We start from the raw sequence: 19,785 nt of genomic DNA, 5'->3' as shown, positions 1-19,785 counted from the left end.
GAAAGGAGAGGAACTGTGTTCCAGACCCCCCTTTGAGTGCCTTTTTGCTTTGAGCCCCTGAGAGTGCTTAAACTGCACTGCTGCAGCCTGACAAAGGTTGATTTTGTTTTCCCATTTTAGATGTGCCCCTGGGGGAAGATAGTACTTGAGTGCCAGGGGCACGGTGCCAGCCATGCAAAGCTTGGCTTTCTCAAGGACACGGAAACGGTCCTTTGTAAACGGCCTTCTGTTGGCTTCAAGAAGTTCCAGATTCCACTTCTTGAAGTTCCAAATTCCATTCCAAATCTTGCTGTGTATGGGGCAGGTCGAACACAGGTGGCCTCCTGGTGCGGGGGGGAGAGGAGTTATGGAAGACAGCACTCAGCATATGCAAGCGCTCAATGCTTGAGGAGGTGCCTCCTGCCATAGGATTTTTCACCTAGAAATCCTTTTCAGTTACATGCTTTTTTTTTTTTTTTTTTCCCAGCTACAATAGAATTTATGGCTTTACTTTCTTTCTTTCCTTTTTTTTTTTTTTTTTCCTGAAGGTCAGATAATAACACCATTGTCAAATCTGTATGCCTCCCATGTCTGCGTAAGCACCCTGCATCTGATAAGTTCTTTGCTGTCGTTTCAGTTCTGCCCCAGCTTCCACCATGCCCTGGTTTCTATTACTGCTTTAATCTTAAACAGCTGGCCCTGTTATTCCTGTGCTGGGCATCTTTAAAGCACACTGTTAATCGTGCCAAGTTCTGTAGTAAGTTTATGGAATAGGCTGGTGCCAACTAGGGCAGGATGACCAAAATGCTTTCTCTTATGACCTATCTTGGGATCTGAGCTTGCATATTCAGAGGTGAAACAATTAGAGCAATTAACACGCCCTCCCATGTAAGCATCTTTTTCATCTGGACTTTCTCTGCACAGCTTTAGTATCTAGTGTCAGTTGTCCATGATATGAGATGTAAGCCAAGTAATTCAGTTATTTTTCAATATTAAACATGAAAAACAAATTAATTTGAATATGCAATGTGGAAAAACATTGAGAAGGGGATGGAATTGGGGAGCTAAATCAGCGAGTTGCTTTCCCTAAGACCCATGCTGAGGGATGTTACTCATTTTAAACTGAGGATTAAATGTTGCATTCCAATATCTTACATCTGTTAAGGAGATTAAGAACTGAAAGTCTGTCTGTTAATATTTCACACCAGGGTAGGTATAAGCCAGTAAACTACCACCTCATTATCGTTGTCAGACTCCGTTTTAATGAGATTTTTATTAACGACTAATGTGACCTTTTGCTTCCCCCTTAAGTCTCTTATATTGATTTGCCAAGGAAAGCAAAGCCTCTTTTTCTTCTTCTGAGCTGTTTTGAGCACTGGCAGGCTGGTGCTGCTGCTCACCTTTGAGTCCTTCCTGCAAATGCAATCCAGTTTCTGCTTTACCGAGAAAAGGCAGAAAGCTGAGAGTATTTCAAATCTGTAGTGGCTGCTTCCAGCTAGCAGAGCTGTGCTGCACAGGTACCATTGCACTTCAGAGAAATATCAACAGGGAGGGCAACTGGAGCAGCAACTGGGAGCCTGAGGGTGTCTGTATTCCATGGAAAATGTTTGCAAGCGTCTGCCGAAACTTCGTGGAGGGGAGCATTGCTGGAAGGGAGCAACCCACTGGTGATGCTGTTCAGTGGAGTGAAAGCTTTCAGCAGCCAGGGTTTGTCCTGCTGCTTTTTCCATTTAGATTGTCATTTTTTTCAAAGTTACGTGATGATCCCGAGGTCCTCTTATGTTCACGAAGAGCTTTGTTTTTTCTAGTAATAACTGTTGTCCCTTTCCTCTACAGGTTCTTCTGAGCCAGGTACATCGGCTCCGAGCTCTCGATTTGCTGGGAAGATTTTTGGACCTGGGGCCCTGGGCAGTTAGCTTGGTGCGTTTGTGTTGCGTGATGTCTTGTAAAAGTCAATTATAGACCCTCAGTGTAGGTGATAAATAGAAATGGTGATTTATGGAAGGGAGGTGTGGAGGATAGTCCACGGATTTGACAAATGACTGCGTTTTATGTATTCTTCACTCATATGAAATGGAGCAAGCATCCCTAAAAGAAAAGTGGTTTATATTAATCAAGGAGGCCAAATAGCTTTTCATTTGCGTTACTACAAAGAGGAGTTACTTAGACACGGCTGAGTGTAAAATATTGGAAGCTACAAAACTGGAGGAAATACCCAGGTCAAGTAAGGAGGTTTGTCATGTAAAATAAATAACAACAAAAAGCACGTATGTTTATCATCCTCTCCTCTCTCAGCTTACTAGCTGCATCATTTTCTTCTCTTCTTTGTCAGTTTGGTCTCTGGGTTGCATAAGCTTTGTATAAGCTCCTCTGAGAGGAGGCAACTGCCTTCTGCATTTTGGAAAGTGGCTAGCACAATGCAGATAATAAATAAGAATGAAACAGAGGAGCAGTTAAAAGCACGCTTGTAAATGGAGCTATTTGTTGGTAACGGTGATGAAGACGAACCACCAGCTGGCAGAGAAATGGCTCTATGATGGGCCTTTTTATTGGCCTTCTTTACCTTTCATTTTCATCCTCAAGACTCCTTCCTGCACCACCCGCAGCTCTTCACAGCCAGCTTATCCCACAGTAGTAAGAGGAAAGTGTGCTTTAAAGGTGGTTTGAAGCCCTCTGGATTATAAACCTCTGTGAGGATCAGAACATAGCTGTGGGTAAGCCACAGCTGCCCTCGCCGTGGCTGTTCTGCACGTTGTAGACCACAGTGGCCGTGTCACTGAGTGATGCTCAGCTCCACTCCAGGCTCTCCCAGCGCGTGGTGGGGGACCCACCAGGATCCCAGGCTCCTGGCAGCGTGCCCTCCGTGCAGCTGGCACGTCCCCGAGGGAAAATGCGATCCTCCTCGTACTGTTTCTTTCCATGGCAGTCTGGGAAGGGTACCGCAGTCACGGTGGGATTCTCAGAGATTTAGCACATCGCATGTCCTCCTGCGAGCAAAAAGCTTGGTAAGAAGTCTGTGTAAGTGAGAGGCCTGTTTAATTTCCAGTGGGAAGACTGTAATTATCGAGCTTTTGCAATATGTTTACTTGTGAAAGCAAATGGCCCCATCAGAGAAGAACACGACATATCATGAAGCATAAAATAGCACAGGCTGTAACGAGTAGAAGCTAGTGCTAGATTAACTCTGAGTCTCACCGGACCAAATGAGTCTGAAAATATCTGGTGACATCCAGGATTAAAATGAGCAATAGGCAAATACGCAGGGATCCCCAATTTACTAGAAATGTGTGAAATTGTTTTGTACCAGATTTCTCATCTGTGTTATTAAATGTGCTACATCTTCACAAAACGTTCGGCTCTGCCCCTGTGCAGCGCTGCTGCTGCAGAGCTGAGGGGTTTCTGAGGGTTTGCTCTTCTCTCTGGCTCCGCAGGCCCTGTCTGTCGGCATCTTCCCGTACGTGCTGAAGCTACTTCAAAGTTCAGCTCGTGAGCTGAGACCACTTCTTGTCTTCATCTGGGCCAAAATTCTCGCAGTGGACAGTGTGAGTACTTCCGAATTCGGCTGCTCCTGTGTTTTACAGCAGTGTGCCTTTTTCCCCTTTGCTTAATCCAGTTGCTTTACAATTTAGATTTTCTCTTGAGGCACTGAAAAAGGATGCTGTATTATCTCAAGACCAGTGTATTTCTCATTAGATTATCCCACTTGTATGCAAGCTAGCTTCTGAAATTCTGTGAATGTGAAATCCCCATTAAGATACGGACAGGCTGGAGGCTTGGCTGCCCACCCCCTCATACCTGCATGAGATGCAAGCATGCTTGCTCCATCTGTAAGTGCTGCAGCGTCACTTTACCATGTTCCAGCTCCTGCTTCCTTCCTTGGTTCTAGGGTGCTCTAGGTGAAAGCCATTAGATCTCACCGACTGCCCCTTTGCTGGGGAAGATAGCGCTTCTCTTGCTGGAGGAGCTTAAAATGCCCCTTCACTCCTGTTGGTTTTTAACACTCACATGTTCTGTCACGTCTTCACAGGTGAGAGAACATGCACACTCTCTCCCATCCCCTCGCCGTCCAGATTTGTTCATTTTAAATTGTTATCAAACTTGTTTTGTTCAAGACCATTCCCGTCAGCTGTCAAAACAGGCTCTGGCTAGTTTTCAGACCCAGATTTTTTCTAAAAATAAAGCAAAACTGATTTTTTTGGTGACTTTAACTTAGGAGTCCTCTTCCAAGTCTGATGTGATACTATCTTTGTGCATTGCTGCAGTGAACGTGGTTGGGGTAGAAGTATTTATCCCCCGCAGAAGACATTTTATTCCTATCACAGGTCCATGATTCTGGTCTTCTCTACAATATTTTGTCACCTTCAGGTTATGGTTTAAAAATGAGCCGTTTTTTTTTAAAGGTGGTCTTAACCAGAGCTCTAGCTTTTTGTTGTTGTTAGTGCTGGTTTTTGTGTTTGTTTTTTTAAATAAATAATTGAGCAGATAAGTAATTATAGATACATTTGTAGTCGTATATATGACTAGGATTTGTGGTTGCAGTTAGTTGAGCACTTGAAAATTATTAGGAATGCTACACACAGTTAATTGTAGGCACAATTATAAGCTGATCTACAAGCAGTGTAGACAGCTTTATAAGTTGGATCTTGCCTATTTTGCTTTTTATTTTTATTATCTCTCTTCCATTTCAGTTTGGAGAATAATACTGAATTTGTTGGAATTTTTCCCTACTGCTCATATAGCATTGTCAGGTTTAGTTTTATAAATATATTTTCATTAACATCCTAAGAGGATTTTGGAAAGCAAAGAAAATGAAAACTATTCATCTTAGAGCTACTCTTGAAAATCTTATTTTGATGCATGCCTCTCCATGGCTCACACTTCAGCCCCAGGTATGTTATGGAGTAGGCTCATGTATAATTTACGTGGGTGTCACGCCATCCTTCAATGTCTCTGGTGGCAGAGCCAATCTGAGAGTGCTCTCTTCCCCCCTGCCCTCTCCTGCCAGCATCAGTATTGCTCCCTTGCTCTGTTTTATTGCCCTGATCATTTGGTAGGCCACGCTTTAAAAAACAAAACAGCAAAAAATGCTTTTCAGTTCTGTGTTGGGTTTCTTCCCATTGTTTCAATTCCCTGCCTCCTCAGACAAGTGGTGTAAGTGAGATGGGAGGAGAGGGCAGCAGCAGCAGGAAAGGGGAATGAACGTCACCGAGGCAGGGGACAGGCAGCTGCTTGGATTGCTGCACTGTAAAGGGAGCAAATACGTCCTAGTATCAGAGGCTAAAGACTGCTGTATTGATAACTGGCAAAAGAGAAGAAAGCAGTGTCCTTCCCTCCCCTGCTGACTCGAGGTTTGGCCGTGTACATTTGAAACAAAGCGTTGCAAAGATTAACAAAAAAGGATATAATCGTGGGGCTGTTGTGTGCATCCCAAGATCTCTGACATTGCACAGCCTGCTGCGTTTCCCCCAGCCCCCTCTTTTCCAGAAGGTAAATGGACCTGCACACAGCACAGGGCAGTACCTGCACGCTGCAGAGCAAGAAGCAGGTTCCCAGGCATGGCCACCTCGTAAGCCTCACAAGAGGGATGAAAACCCCAGGGGCATGCTCTGGGAGTGTGAAGGCAGCCAGGAGCTGTTGCCTTCCCTCCTCCTGCTGGCAGTACTGAGCTGTTAGCAGAACAGAAGCCATCAGCATCAGGGGACGTGTGTGTGTGTGTCCAGGTGTTCTGCCAGGTAGTCTTCATCCCTGCAGTACCTGAGCAGCTCTGTCTCCTCCTTCCACCACCCCCTGACCGTGCACTGTGTTTGGTTCCAGGACACCGGAGCTGATGAAATTACTTTCATTAGGAGTGGAGCTGAGCTGATTGCTCACACCTCTTTGCCTGGGGTATGAGTGAGAACAAGTTATGTAAGACTCACAAGTGCCCTGGAGAGCAGAACATCCTGCTGAGATAATACTTCTGTTCCGGATCCTCCCGCTCAGACAGGAAGGCAGAAGGAAGGTGCTGTGGGATGAGACAGCAGCACAGTGTGCCCCAAATCCCTTCAGACAGCACCTTCCCTCCTCGTGCTATCCTGCGAGGAGTTGTGCCTCAGCATTAACAAATCACAGGACAAATCAGTGACGTTACAGCACCATCACATCTCAGAATTGGTTGTGTGATGTGTAAGTGAAAATAAGCATGGGGGTATTTAGATTGATCTGCTTTAATTCCATGTATAATCAGATGATTTTTCATAGGATATTCATTCAGGACTTTAGTCATCTCTGCCCGAAGCCTGCTGGAGTATTTCTAGACAGTCCACCTGCAGAGCTGCATAACAAGGGAAGGTTCAGAGTTGCCTCCTGTAGGTATCTGGCAGGTATAGGGTGGTGTAGGAGTAGCATTTTGTGCTGCCACACGGACATAAAACTGGCAAATGCAGTTTAGGTCAAGATTTTGCCACATGCTATGTTGGTAACGTTTGCTAAACAACACCATCGAAATTTGAAATACTTGAATTTAAACAGAAAAAAATCTCCCTCTTGTGATTAAGGATTATAATCAGAAATTTAAGCAAGACCAAAAAAAAAAAAAAAGCAAACATACATGAAACAATGCCGAAAAGAAGTAAATATTACTAATGTGGGATAGCAAAGAAAGACTTCATAGCACCTGAAATAATTGTCCGAAGACAATAGCAAACAAGCATTTGTCCTACTTTTTGAAGGAATAATGACACAAATTTTGTGACCTTTGTTAGCAGGATTGTGACTACCAACTCATCTCTTCTGCTTAACACAAATATCCAAGTTAGGTGTTCCAGGAAGATGATTCCCTGCCCACGTAGGGCAGTGCTCGGGATCCCCACAGCTGTGGCAGTGCTGCTGAATTCCAGGAACTTGTGATATTTCTAGAGACGAGTTACACAGCATGCATGTCGTTTTAGGGAGGAAGAAGAAATCTGTGCTCTGCAGCTTGTTTTGGTCACGTTGTGTTGTTATTCACAAGAATAGCTGCTTATTCTTTGAAGAAGTGTTACTGATGTTGGCTTTCCATATTGTTCAATAGGATCTAAACAGGGAGGATTTGAGTAAATGCATTGGCTTTATTAAAGCTGCCTCTCTCCCTCGAGCCTCGGGTGATGGAGCAACAGTGGCAGCACAATAACGTAGTGTAAAGACGGGCATCCTCTCTGTGCTGGTGTCTGCCTACATTGCAGCTAAGAGATTTTTTATTTTTTTTTCTGAGGAGTTAAAAGCGTTCCCGCTGAGAACGGAGGGTGGAGGGGGGGGGAAGCCTATTTTTTGTGCAGCATTACACAAAAGTCAGGGAAGCCTCTCGTAGCTGCAGCATGGCATCAATTCATTTCCTCTGCTTATTTGGTCTGCCAAAACCAGCGTCTTTACTCCCTTCAGCAATAAAATATTCTCTTGCATCTCCGTCTTGCCATCCCCTCTCCTTTCAACAGTTAGTTCCCTCCTTCACCTCCTATGCCTGATAAAAAATACATGATCCTGTCTCTGGCATAAAGCATACAATAGAACCGCTGTCACAGGGGAAACTGAATGCCAACTCAGTTTTTACTCCCTTAAATTTCCACTTTAGTACCATGCATTCTCTGGGTTTGACCCTGATGTGTCATACATGAAGCCCAAGTTGGTGTGTTAGCACGGAGAAGTTCTTGGTGTACGCTGAGCTGATGAATCGGGGCCGTGTGCTGCTGCTGCTGCCCTAGAAAACTGCATTCTCCTCCCTGCAGGGCTTACCAGGCAGCCGAGTTCCTCTGCAGGCTTCGGCTGCGTGTAGCAGGAGATCGCGTTGTTACGTGCTGCTGTTGTACCGGGGCAGTGCACGTCAGCACTTGACCAAATAATGCAGAGATCAGTCGTGTGTGTGCGATGAGTCGAAATCTTCTTGCCAAAATAGAGTCTCACCCAGGTGGGGATTGCACAGTACGGGGGATGAATAATTCCTTCGCCGTCCCCTCGCAGGCTTACTGGTAACAGCTCGGTGACGTGGGTCGCTGTAAAAGGAACACGTGCCAGGTTTATTCAGTGCTGCCGGCTCCGAGAGCTGTCCTGCTTGTAAAGACGATGCTTTAACGTTCACGTAGACACCTCACGTCCTGGCTGCAGGGCTGAACTGGAAGGCTGCACCTCCCGTAACTGGGCAGGGGGTGAAGTACACGAGAAGGGTGAGGTGCCGGACCCACCTCGAAGCTTCCCCAGCTCCACAGCCCTGCAGGTCAGACGGGGCCAGCCTGGGGGAAGAGGCACCCGGGGGCTTGTGCAGGATTTTGCACCTGTTATGCAGATATCTAACTGTGCAGCTAGAAGAAAGTGAGCAGCAATTAGCAGCAAATCTGATCTGTGGTAAGCTAATTGCCACGGCATGGGAATGGAAAGCAGGTGGAGAAGTAGACCAGAAGCTTTTGGAAGACCTTGTCTTACAGCATCTTTATTTTGCTATATGTGAGAAAAAAAAGAAAAAAAAAAAATCAGATTCCTCCTTGGTTTATTCTTTGATGGCTCTCGGACACTGGTAGAGGTATAATGTGGGGCAGAAATGTCAAATTTAACTCTTTTCCTCAGTAGGTCATATTTTTGGTTACTGTTTCTGTCACTTACGTGGCTGTAGTTACTCTCTTCCCTGCTGTCCCTTCCGAGGGGCGCTCTGCTCATGGCCCTGATGGAGGGGATGCTCTTTCCTTTGCTTCTCACGTGAAAACTGGACTTAAGAAAAATGGTTAAGATATGAAATATGCATACATTGTTGGAGGAAAACGTACTTTTATGTTAGTGTACTCATTGTTTTTTTTCCTTTGTCTCTGTCTCGTTTTTCAGTCATGCCAAGCTGACCTTGTGAAGGACAACGGTCACAAGTATTTCCTTTCAGTTTTGGCAGATCCTTATATGCCAGTAAGGACAAGTCATCTTTATTCAGACTCTTCTAGCATTTGCTTAGCTTGTCGGGGCTTAAATGTTGCTGTTCTGATGCAGCTGGTGCTCAGGTAGGGCTGCCTCCCACCTCCAGCTACGGTGAGACCTGCTGCTCTACCGCAGTCAGAGCTGAGCCATGGAGTCAGCAACCGGGGAATTAAAAATGCTAGTGCCAAGTTGTGTGATGGAGACAGCCAAATTTGTGTGAAGCTATTTAAGCCCAGATTACTCAGGGGTGAAGATGGGAGCTGTGGGTTTCTGGGGGCTGGGTGCAGAGGCAGTCCAATTTCCCTGTAACTTTCATAATTCACTCTGCAGAAGTTTTTTTTGTGTGGTTTCCTGTAATGAATATTTGTATGCCTCCTCCAGAACAATACACGGAGGTTGGTTGGGAGGATCATATTGGCAGCCTGAGGATACAAGTTTATCAAGTGTCTGAGGCGTATGACAGGGCTGGGTGACAAGAAAATTCCAGTTCTCTCTCCTCTCTTGCTCTTTTAATGAGATCATTCTGAGTGCAGTTTCTATCGCATGTTTCAGAAAGCGTGGAATGTAGTTGTGCTCTGACCTGTTTTCCAGATAACAATTAGTTGTATATTGTTTTAAGGCTGAACACAGGACAATGACTGCTTTTATTCTGGCTGTAATTGTTAACAACTACAACACAGGACAGGTGAGTCCCAACATCCTTTTTCCTTTCATTGTCTCTCCTATTTGTTCTCTGCTTTGTGCCTTTCCTTTGATAAAAACGTCCCGGCTTGCATTAATGCACAACCCTGAACAGGGGAGCTGAAATAGAAGGTTGCTTTACATTATTTTTTGGTGGAATAAAAGAAAAATTGACCTGGAGGTGTGACAAACACATTATGGACGCGGCACCTGGACGCGGAGGTTAAGGACACAAGTCACTGAGCAACCAGCCCTCCAGGCACTACGCTGACACGCTGCTAAAGAAATAGTGCCTAGGTGCTGTCGAGTGGAAACTTGATGGCTGTGATAAAGTTCTTGGGAAGAGTGTATGGAATGAGCCATAAACCTTAGGGCTCTGACAGGTGCAAGGAGTATTTCCAAAGAGGAAAAAACAAGCTTTAAATAATACAGGAAGTATTTCTAATGCTGAACTGTTTAGCTAGCTATAACAGCGTGTAGTTGACCTTCCCTTTATGCTCCTTCCAAATGGTATTTTGGAACAAAATGAGTATATGACCAAGGAATAATTATTTTCTCTTGCTTTCCTGTCTATTTCGGAAATAATCTTCTTTGCTGATGATGAGATGGGAAGATGTCAACCAAAATAAATTGCATTGATTTGTGTTTTAGGAAGCCTGCCTTCAAGGAAACCTGATTGCTATTTGCCTGGAACAGTTAAACGATCCACATCCTCTTCTGCGTCAATGGGTAGCCATTTGTTTAGGACGGATTTGGCAGAACTTTGACTCAGCCAGGTGGTGTGGTGTGAGAGACAGCGCTCATGAAAAGCTCTACAGTCTCCTCTCTGATCCAATCCCAGAGGTAAAAATCCAACTTTTTAAATAAACAACAGCCAAGTTGTCAGACCTCTGAAAGCAGGCTGCAGAAGTACTCAGAAAACCAGGGCCTTCAAGAGCTTCATGATTGTGTCTGGTTCAAAGAAAGATCTTATCGCTGTTTCTTCAAGATGGTTCAAATCATACAAGCCCTGTGAGAGAAGCAACTAAAGAAATGCAGGGGCTGTTCCTACAGCCCAAAAGTCTCGAAATCTTGGAGCTGGCGATAGGAGACACCACCTTTTTTTGCTTCTTGGCATATCAGAGGCATTTTAAAAATGTGGTCCCAAAGCTTACCGTGTGTTTCAAAAAACCCTCTAATCTTTTTTATCTGAGTATGAAAACTGTTCTCCTCCCGGTATGTGTGAAAGTACATCTTTAATTGAATGTGTTTTACCCTTGTGACCAACTCTCCAAGAGAGAAGAGATTCTTGTGCAGAGCATGCCTGTGATTGACAGAGCCTGTCAGACCCCAGTGAAATTACAGTGCATGTGGGAGAAGTAAGCCTGGAGATAAACGCCAGTGCTGACTTGCAGTGATTAAAGATTGGATTCCCTTTTACATTCAGTCTTTCTGTCCTGTATCCTCAATCTCCTTTCTCTTGCCTAATCTTTCCCCCATTTTATAAACCATATTTATTCGGTGATCAGGTTCACCTGTCTTTACAACACATCTGCAGCTCTGTTTGGGGAGCTGAGTGATGGTTTCTGCTTTGTGAAGCACATTCTGCACTCACTGGTTATGCTGTATCCCCACTGTTTTCAGTCTGCCAAGGCAAGCTGTAAGCCATCTGATCCCTCTGTTCTTTGTGTGATCTGGCAAAATTTGCCCAGATTTGAGCTGCTGTCTTTTCTCTTTTCCCTTTTCCCATTTTTCCCATTTTCTGCTACCTTTTTGTATGCCCTTATCTGAAGACCGTAGTTCAGCGCTGTTATTAAAGAGATCCACATGCCAACAGTAACTCCCAGTGTACCTTATTCCTATTAATTAATATTCTGTGCAGTGTCAACTGGAAAAATCACCCAGGGGAAGGTCACCGAGTATTCTGGGAAATTAAATGTACTCCTTCATCTGTGAATACTTAAAAGTCAGTGCTTTGATGAACCTGTTTTGGTTCTTAGTCTCTGTGGGCTTCCGTTTAGCCCTCACTATTTACCTGACACAGTAGCCTCGGTTTCCAGAGATGCCATTCGTGAGGATAAAACATCCCAATGGTAAGCTCCAGGCTGGAACCAAGAGAAAAATAATAATGAATGCTTGCGTCTTGCAGGTTCGCTGTGCTGCAGTCTTTGCACTGGGAACGTTCGTGGGCAACTCAGCTGAGCGGACCGACCACTCCACCACCATCGACCACAACGTGGCGATGATGCTGGCCCAGCTCATCAACGACGGCAGCCCCATGGTTAGAAAGGTAGGGAGGGGGCTGGTGGTGCAGGAGGTTGGTGGATTTGTGCTGGTGAGCTCTGCACCGTGCTGAATCAGAGTGCATTATTGAATAGACTTTTTAATGAATCAGACTCATTTCAAAGCCTCTGGTTCGTTGTGAAGGCTTTTAGCTTTGGTTCCTGCTGAGAGGCAACAAGCCCGCCGACCACACCGTTTGGGCAGCCTGCTCAGAGCAGGATGGCAGCGTGCAGGAGTGCACTGGGATGTTGGTTCATCTCCTCGCCCTTTTTCAGTGCATGTACTATGACGTTTCATTTAACAGTGCAATGTAAGGAGTCCACTGAAAGGAATAATATAACTAGTGTCTGTTAAATCACAGTTTCCAGTAGTTGACAAGATTGTCATTTAGATCAAGGTGGACCTCTGATTTAGATTATTTATTCAATTAAGCAAATGTCTAACACAGCAGTAACAATCTCAGGGTTTTGTGGGCATTTTTATTTCCTGGCTGTGCATTTTTGTGTGGTGGTGTTTGTTCTTTGAATTTAAAGGGAATGCAATAAGAGAGATATGGAAGGAGAGGAGTTACACTGAAGTCTTTTTCAGGTGGACAAAACTCTGAGAATTCTGGTTAAACAACTACTCTGTTAATGCTCTTCTGTTGGTTTCTGTTTTGATTGCAAAATCTTACATTACAGGATCTCAGGTTTTAAGTGAAATGGTAATCTCTTGCTAGAAACATGGAGTTTGTGACAGTCCTAGGGAGGAAAAGAAGAGGGAAGTAAGAGTACTGCAGAGAGAATGTGAGAGCTTGTAAAAAGATCTTCTTGCTTTTAGAAACCATAAGGAGGGATGACAGAATGGTTACAAGTAATACTTCAGGTGCTGGAGAATTATTTTCTGCCACACCGTTGTACAACAATGGTACATTTGATGTTTTAGGTTGCTTTTGATGGGATGTAGTTTGGTGTCCTAAAACTTGCGTTTGCTTAACTGTGGAACATCAATACCCTGACAAGTAGTCACCAGCATTGTGAGGATTCATTTTGGTTGTCTTTTCCAGCATTTATCAGTTTAATTAAAGAGAGAACTGCATGTCACACTGTACGCTCTTTGAGATTCATAAATCTCTATTTTGGAGATTAGTCTCCTGAACAGAGAACAGCAATCAATGCCAGATCTTCACCTCTCCTGTTTGCTCATTCCAAAAGCATAGCAAATGCTGTCCATTGGAGGGCCTGAACTTCACCATCTCTACCCTCCCTACCCCAATAATTCAAGGTTTCTGTATTGCACTGATGAGAATGAGTTGTCTCGATCCTTTGTGGGTATGCAGCATCGTCCTCACGTTAGCTGCTGATATGGCAGGTCATTGCAACGCTGGCTGTGGGATTCAGCGTGGGGCCAAACAGCAAATAGCAATTGCTGTTGGTTGTTTCTACATTTTCTTAGTGTTAGTCTGGAGGTCTATTCAATAATATCAGTAGTAATGACCATATTGTTCTGCCTTTTTCCCTTTGTGTGTTATTTCTGATCCATATAACAATGAAATACCTGTTTTCTTCTGCTCTTTCCATAGGAGCTGGTGGTGGCTTTGAGTCACCTGGTGGTTCAGTATGAGAGCAATTTCTGCACCGTTGCCTTGCAGTTCATGGAAGAAGAGAAGAATTACCCTCTCCCTTCTCCAGCTGCCACAGGTTTGTCGGTTTTGTCTTTATGGACAGGAAACTTGTAGCCTGTTAGTGCTTGAGAATGTTACCTGAGTAGTTTGCCCAACACAGTGAAATTATTGCTGGTGGTGAATTCTCAAACAACACCATTGCTACAAATTTGAATGGCATGGTGCGTAGCACTGTAATATATTTATCTTGGAGAAATGTGCTCTCAGCTAAAAGATGCCTAGAGTTCACTAAAAAGTTGTGGAGACTGAACACCTTACCAAATTCAAAGAGATTCCCTTCAGATCAAAACTGAAGTATGGTTGGTACACAGGTTTACCAGACTTCTCTCAAATTATATGTGAAATTTCAGCTTCATGTTGACCTAATGGGGCTAATAAGAAGCCACAGCACAGAACAATGACCCAGACGTATTTCTTGCTGCTCTAAAGCACCAGAGGAGAAGCAGTCAAGAACTTCATGTTTTCTGTCTGTGATCCCAAACTTTTGTTGTGTGTATGGCTTTATATAGGAAATGAAAAGCCCAAGTGAAGTTAATGCTGACTTCATATTTTTCTTATATTAACCTTGGAAATTATCAAAGATAATGGGACTGCTGCAACAGAAGCTTGGAGACGAGCATGTGTTGTCTCTGCAAGGAGTAGTTTAATCTCCACATTGTCTGAATAAATTAAACGTATTAGAAAACGAGCTTCTTCACATTTATCATTTTTGGCTGCAGGAAATAATCATTATTTATAGTTTATATAGTGCTTTTTCTTATCCAGAATGATCCCAAAGTACTTTATAAGTAGGATGCACTGGAAGCATTGCCTCAGTACCATAATGCAGCCACCTCCGCATTGAAATGAAGTAGCTGTTCTGAAGTCATGGTACTCTGTGTGTATTCAGGAATGAAAATGAAAAAGTTTGGGAAATTTTAATTATCCAGGTCACGGATGAAATACAGGTTGAAACCAGGTCTGAAATTTGGTCAGGAAAACAGGATTTTCATAACCCTTTATAATGAAAACATTTTCCAGAGTTTTAATGAGCAGAAGCAAGCAAATGCCATCTCCTAAATGGCGCCTGCTGTAGCAGCCTGTCCTAGCACAGTATCTGGGCAGTGGCCCAGCACCGACCTGGAGAGAAGAGTCGTCGTATCTCTCTGGGTAGTCTGCAGGCACTGGCAAGGCTCGGCTCACCTGGTTTTATTGGATGTAACAAAGTCACAGCCTAAACAATAGAGAAACACGGTCCTTACTGATTATGTTCAGGGAGGAGCCTGTCATACCTCATTCTGTTTTAACATAATAGGCAATGGCTGAGTTCTGTTTGTATTGGTAATATTTGAGCAATTTATTTGCTGGGAATCTGCCAACAGTCTATGGTCTCTCTGGTTGCATTTGTAATTGCTAAATTTTGCATCCGCAGAGGGTGGGAGTTTGACCCCGGTGCGAGATGGTCCATGTACACCGAGGCTGCGGTCTGTCAGCTCTTACGGAAACATCCGAGCAGTTACCACAGCCAGGAACCTGAACAAGTCCTTGCAGAACCTCAGCCTGAATGAAGAATGTAAGAGAGATTTGAAAATTCTGTCATTTCCCTATACCACTTCTTTTTTCACCTCCATGTGCTACCATGCAAGCTACCGTGTGCAAACCAATATGAACTGAAACTAACATTTTTGCCCAAATTATCTAGCTGACAGCTCCAAGGGGTTAAATGAGGAGCACTCTCCTATTTGATTTTTTTTGACTTTTTTTAAAGTGTCTGGTGACTAAAAAGGTGTCTTCCGACTTCCTGACATATGTGGATTTTTAACTAAATCATTTATGACCCCTTGGTGCTTACTCTGTATTTAAACATTCCGTTTTTAAAAGGGGACTTTGTGGATTTGCCTACACTTTCACAGAGGGTTGTAGAATTCGCAAATGCTGTTATGCCTGGGTAAAAATTGTTCTCTCCCCGGTTCCTGTTTAAGCATCTGTCCTTTTTTCTTTTGGCAGCGGGAAGTTCTGTTGCATTTTCTCCTGGGAATCTCAGCACCAGCAGCAGTGCTAGCAGCACCTTGGGCAGCCCTGAAAATGAAGAGTATATCCTGTCATTTGAGACTATTGACAAGATGAGACGAGTCAGCTCTTACTCTTCTCTGAATTCACTGATAGGTGAGTAAGGCTTCTCTCATCCTTTGTTCGGTGTCACCTTTCTTTACATGTTTGCACTAGCTTTTGTGGAAGGTTTGGATCTTAGCTCCTCCTAGACCTCCACAAGACTTCTCATATCAGTAGAAATGCTACTTGTGTGTCTGGGTAAGCTATATGCAGAGAAGAGTCCCTGCTGCTCAGATGGCACTGGAAGTGAGAGCTGTTGGCCTCAGCTGTGTGCTTCACCATGACAGGCAGCAATCCTGTTAGGAATTTGAGCACAAAAATGTAGCACATACAGGAATTTTACATCCATTGCAATTTAGTTGGATAATCAAAACAAGCACTCCCCATCCCATGGATGTAGCAGCTGGGCTCTCTGGCAGTAACCCCTTCCCCTGGTTATTTTTCATGTAGGTCGTATTTCTGTACAGCACAGCCATTTTATCGTGTTATTCGTACAAGGAAACCGTACCTAGTTAATTACCATGTGCGTTTATATGTAAATTGATAAAATAGGACTTAATAGAGAAGAAACCTCAAACTGAGTCTCATAACCAGAGACTAATTATTTCACAGAAATTTCCTTTTGTGCAAAAAGTTCCATGGCTGATCCCACTGCCTCCAGGCCCTGTCCATTATTTCCTCCTGGATAGGTAGCTCTAACATCGGTAACTGACTGAAATTTTTAACACTACTCAACAGTCCTTTTTCCCTGGGACATCTGACTCTTTGGGTAATGTACAGACCTCTGCAGGGTGGTGTTATAGCACAGAAGGAAGGGAGATTTTGGTTGCATTTATGCAGTGCACAGCTGAATTGCATGTAATGCTTGTTTTGCACTTCTATAGAACAAAGCTGTTTATATTGAACTAGTTCAGTGTTTTTTGTTTGCTTGTTTCTTTTTAGTAACTTTCCCAATCCTGTCTGCTTGCTACAATAGCATTGCTTTAAACTAGCTGTAAGCTGCCATTTTCCAAACAGCCTAAACCATTTTGGGATGGTAACAGACAACGTGCAGAAGGGGGTTAGCTTTTGGAAGAGTCTCCTTCCAGGGAGCAGAGGAGGTGTCATGTAGCAGAGAAACAAATGTTGAGGGAAATCTGTATCTTTTCAGTCTATCAATGTGCCTTGATCGATTCATTTCCTTTTGATTATAGGCAATGAAATTGGGTCTTCTAAAGCACGACTGGAGTGTTAGGAAATTTCTCTTTGTCTTAAGCTAGAGCTTGAGTTTTTCTCCTTTCCACTGGTGCAAACTGGTATCAGCCTGGTGGCTTGTGCAAGACTCACAAGAGCTTTCAGCACATTTGAAAAAGAATCTAAAGATGAGCTAGAGGTGAGCGAGGGAAACTTAGGAAAACAAAAAGAGCAGTTCTCCAAAGCCTCCCTCATTCCTATTCAATCGGAAGAGCTCATATCCAGCTGGAAACAGCAGAGCTTATAGAAGTGTTTAAAATTCATAACTCACAGAGAATCCCATTACTTTCAGCATTTGCTTGCTGAAAGCTGGGCTTTTTTCATTTCTACCGAAGAATCACCATCCTTCAGCCTGTTCTCCCCTGGTCCCCAAGGAAAGAGTTTTCAAAATACCATCAGCTCCAGCCACCCTCAGTAGCACTGTGGCTGCTGTGCAGCTCTGCTGGGCTCACATTAACCCTGTTGTGGGTAATTTTTACTTGAAAGTAGCAGCTGCAGCTGGCCTGTAGCCTTCCAAAAATGCCCTTCTGCCTTACGGGTGAAGTCCTTTCTTCAAGTTTTAGCGTGCAATAAATAGTGCTATACTGCTAGCAAGAATGGGGTAACTGAGAGCGGGGTCACCTAGATGGTAGACCTGCCTTGACTGTAGAAATATTTTGCTCTATTCTGTCTTCTGGGAGAATTAATGGTGATTTGGCTCGGAGGTAATGACCGTGCCAAGTACTTGAGACAGGAAGAGCAGTAAAAGGGGTGCATTGGGCACAAGTCGAATCAAACCCAAGCAGAAATCTAGTCTGTAATAACACAAGGAGAAATTAGAGACCACAGTTTAATTCTGTGTTCCGTACACAACATTCTCTAAGTTGATTCACAGATGCTCAGGGCTTTCTTCCCTTCCTGTGATTTTAGGAAGATGCTTCTAGGAGGGTTATTCTGGATCAGTCTCTCCAGCTTTTTGATATTGTGGCGATGTACTTTTTCCCATAACCTGAGGAAAACCTCTGCACTCTCTTTTCTGCCACTTTATAAACAACTTCCTAGCTAAGCAGCAAAATGCCGCCTTGTATGCCCCCAGAAAATGCAGCATGTACTTTTAGTCTAGGTGTGCTGTTTTCTGGCAGACTGTTCCTTGGCCAAGCAATCCTGAGTAACCAGAAGAGATTTATCTCTGGCCCACGTGTCTCTCAGCTGGCAATGGCCAGTTTTTGAGTAGTCAACAAAAACATCAGTTTGGATTGGGAAATAAGCCTTGCTTCTTTTTCCATAAAACAAGTCATTTATCTTTGCCTCCTGAAATTTAAGTTTCATTTAGTTTTAGGATAGGAAAAGAAAAGGAATTAAGATGAGGGTTTTGCGTACCTTGAGGCTGATTATTCATATCTAAATTGCATGATTAAAGTCTTTGTCCTATGGAGACCATCACTGGAAAGATTATATTAAGGAATGATCAAAGGAGGAGGAAAAAAAGGATCTTGGAGCAATGAAACGCTGGGGAGTAATTCTCTTTTCCAGCAGAAGCTGGGGATAGAAAATGTTTGCCGTGGGGAGAAAAATGTCAGGGTGTGGCAGCAGGCATCAGAGCAGCAGGGTTGGCTTTTTGTCCTTGGTTTTCCTTCTCCCCTGATGTGCCACTGTTCGCCCTGGCCTCTCTGATATCCTTTGTGGAAAAGGTAAGGAGACGTGGCGTGGGCTTTCCTGTTTGCTGGGACAGCCCTGATCCCAGAGAAGTTCTTGCCCTCTACTTGATGAGCTGCTCCTGGTTTCTGTTAAATTGTTTAAAAACTCATGGTTTGCCATTTGAGTTACCACCAGGGGTGGCAAAGTGAGACACACAAAGCCAGCACTGTGGATGCCCAGCTCATGTCAGCTACGGCTTGGCAAACAAAGGCATTACATCCCTCCCACCCCATGTCACTCCTGCTCTCACTTCAGCCTTCCTTAGGGCCCTGACTTCGCAAGAGATGCTTATTATTCACTGGGAGCAGCTCATAGAAAACCAAACTTCATTGTAGCAAGGAGTAGCAAGGGAACAGCCGGTCTCAGGCTGGCTGCAGTGCTCGGGAACGCTTTTGCATGGCCCCGTGCAAAGAGAGCAGCCTGCAGACTGTCAAGTCTGTGCAAGAAATATTAATTTGCCATTCCTCCAGGGAACGAGCTGCTCTTCACATTGTCAAAGTAGAGTTCAGAGAGCCATCAGAATTTCAGATGTTTTCTTCATCTGAGTAGCTCTCGCAGGACCTTCTGTGTGGCTCATGGGAAGAGGAGCGGCTTGCGGGATACAGCTTTACAAACCGGGTGGGATTAGCACCGATGGGAAGCAGGTAGCCGAGTCCTCAGGTACTGTGCAGTGTGAAATACTTCAGCTCGATGTTTTCATTGCGTGCCAGTCCCAAACTTGCTCTTTTCCCTGCAGGCAGAACGCGCAGAAAGCAGAGCTGTCTGCGGTCCAAGGCGCGCAGCAGCGCCGGTTCAGCTATTGGTCAGTTTTTGCTGCTGTGCTGGGTGGGGAGCGGACTGCATCTGCTCCGGGAGATCAAGGCTTAAAATCACTGCAGTGATTTTTAAAGGGGATTAGAAAGAGGTCCTGTCAAAACAGAAAGAGTAAATAAAAAAAAACATTAGCGTTCGTTTTTGCATCCCGCATGGTTCTGGTCTTCGTGTACTCGGTGACCAGGCTGCACGACCTCAGCCGGGTCCCTTCCTCGGGGCCACGGCGTGATGCTGCCTGTTAAATTGGACTAGGCGTTATGCATATGCAAACAAAATCAAAGTCATCAGCGAAGAAATGCAATTTACTTTTGACATTCTTCGCTGAGAGAAATCATTTTGTAAATCTATACTGCAAGGTCCATTTAACTGGCTTTGAATCAGTCTGACTAATTACGGAGCTGTCTGCTTAAATTAACACCCCGTCCCCCTTGCTCAGCTCTTTGTTTGCATCTCCTGGCTATTTTTTTCATTTCAGT

The 19,785-nt window shown here is 44.2% G+C and overlaps 1 protein-coding gene across 4 annotated transcripts in view; it reads left to right on the top strand.

Moving 5' to 3' along the window:
• Positions 1–19,785, top strand: part of RPTOR (regulatory associated protein of MTOR complex 1) — a 135,903-nt gene that overhangs the window by 75,372 nt on the left and 40,746 nt on the right. For all 4 annotated transcript variants that reach the window (XM_068654649.1, XM_068654647.1, XM_068654651.1 and 1 more), the window contains exons 12-20: positions 1,816–1,899; positions 3,411–3,521; positions 8,806–8,880; positions 9,509–9,574; positions 10,222–10,413; positions 11,699–11,839; positions 13,394–13,511; positions 14,907–15,047; positions 15,482–15,640. In XM_068654649.1, coding sequence (XP_068510750.1) covers positions 1,816–1,899; positions 3,411–3,521; positions 8,806–8,880; positions 9,509–9,574; positions 10,222–10,413; positions 11,699–11,839; positions 13,394–13,511; positions 14,907–15,047; positions 15,482–15,640 — 1,087 coding nt within the window. The remainder of the gene's footprint in view (positions 1–1,815; positions 1,900–3,410; positions 3,522–8,805; positions 8,881–9,508; positions 9,575–10,221; positions 10,414–11,698; positions 11,840–13,393; positions 13,512–14,906; positions 15,048–15,481; positions 15,641–19,785) is intronic.

Source organism: Anas acuta, chromosome 18 (assembly GCF_963932015.1).
Source record: "Anas acuta chromosome 18, bAnaAcu1.1, whole genome shotgun sequence".
Lineage (NCBI taxonomy): Eukaryota > Metazoa > Chordata > Aves > Anseriformes > Anatidae > Anas > Anas acuta.
The sequence above is the reverse complement of the archived record's forward strand: the minus strand, read 5'-3'. Positions and strand labels throughout refer to the sequence as shown.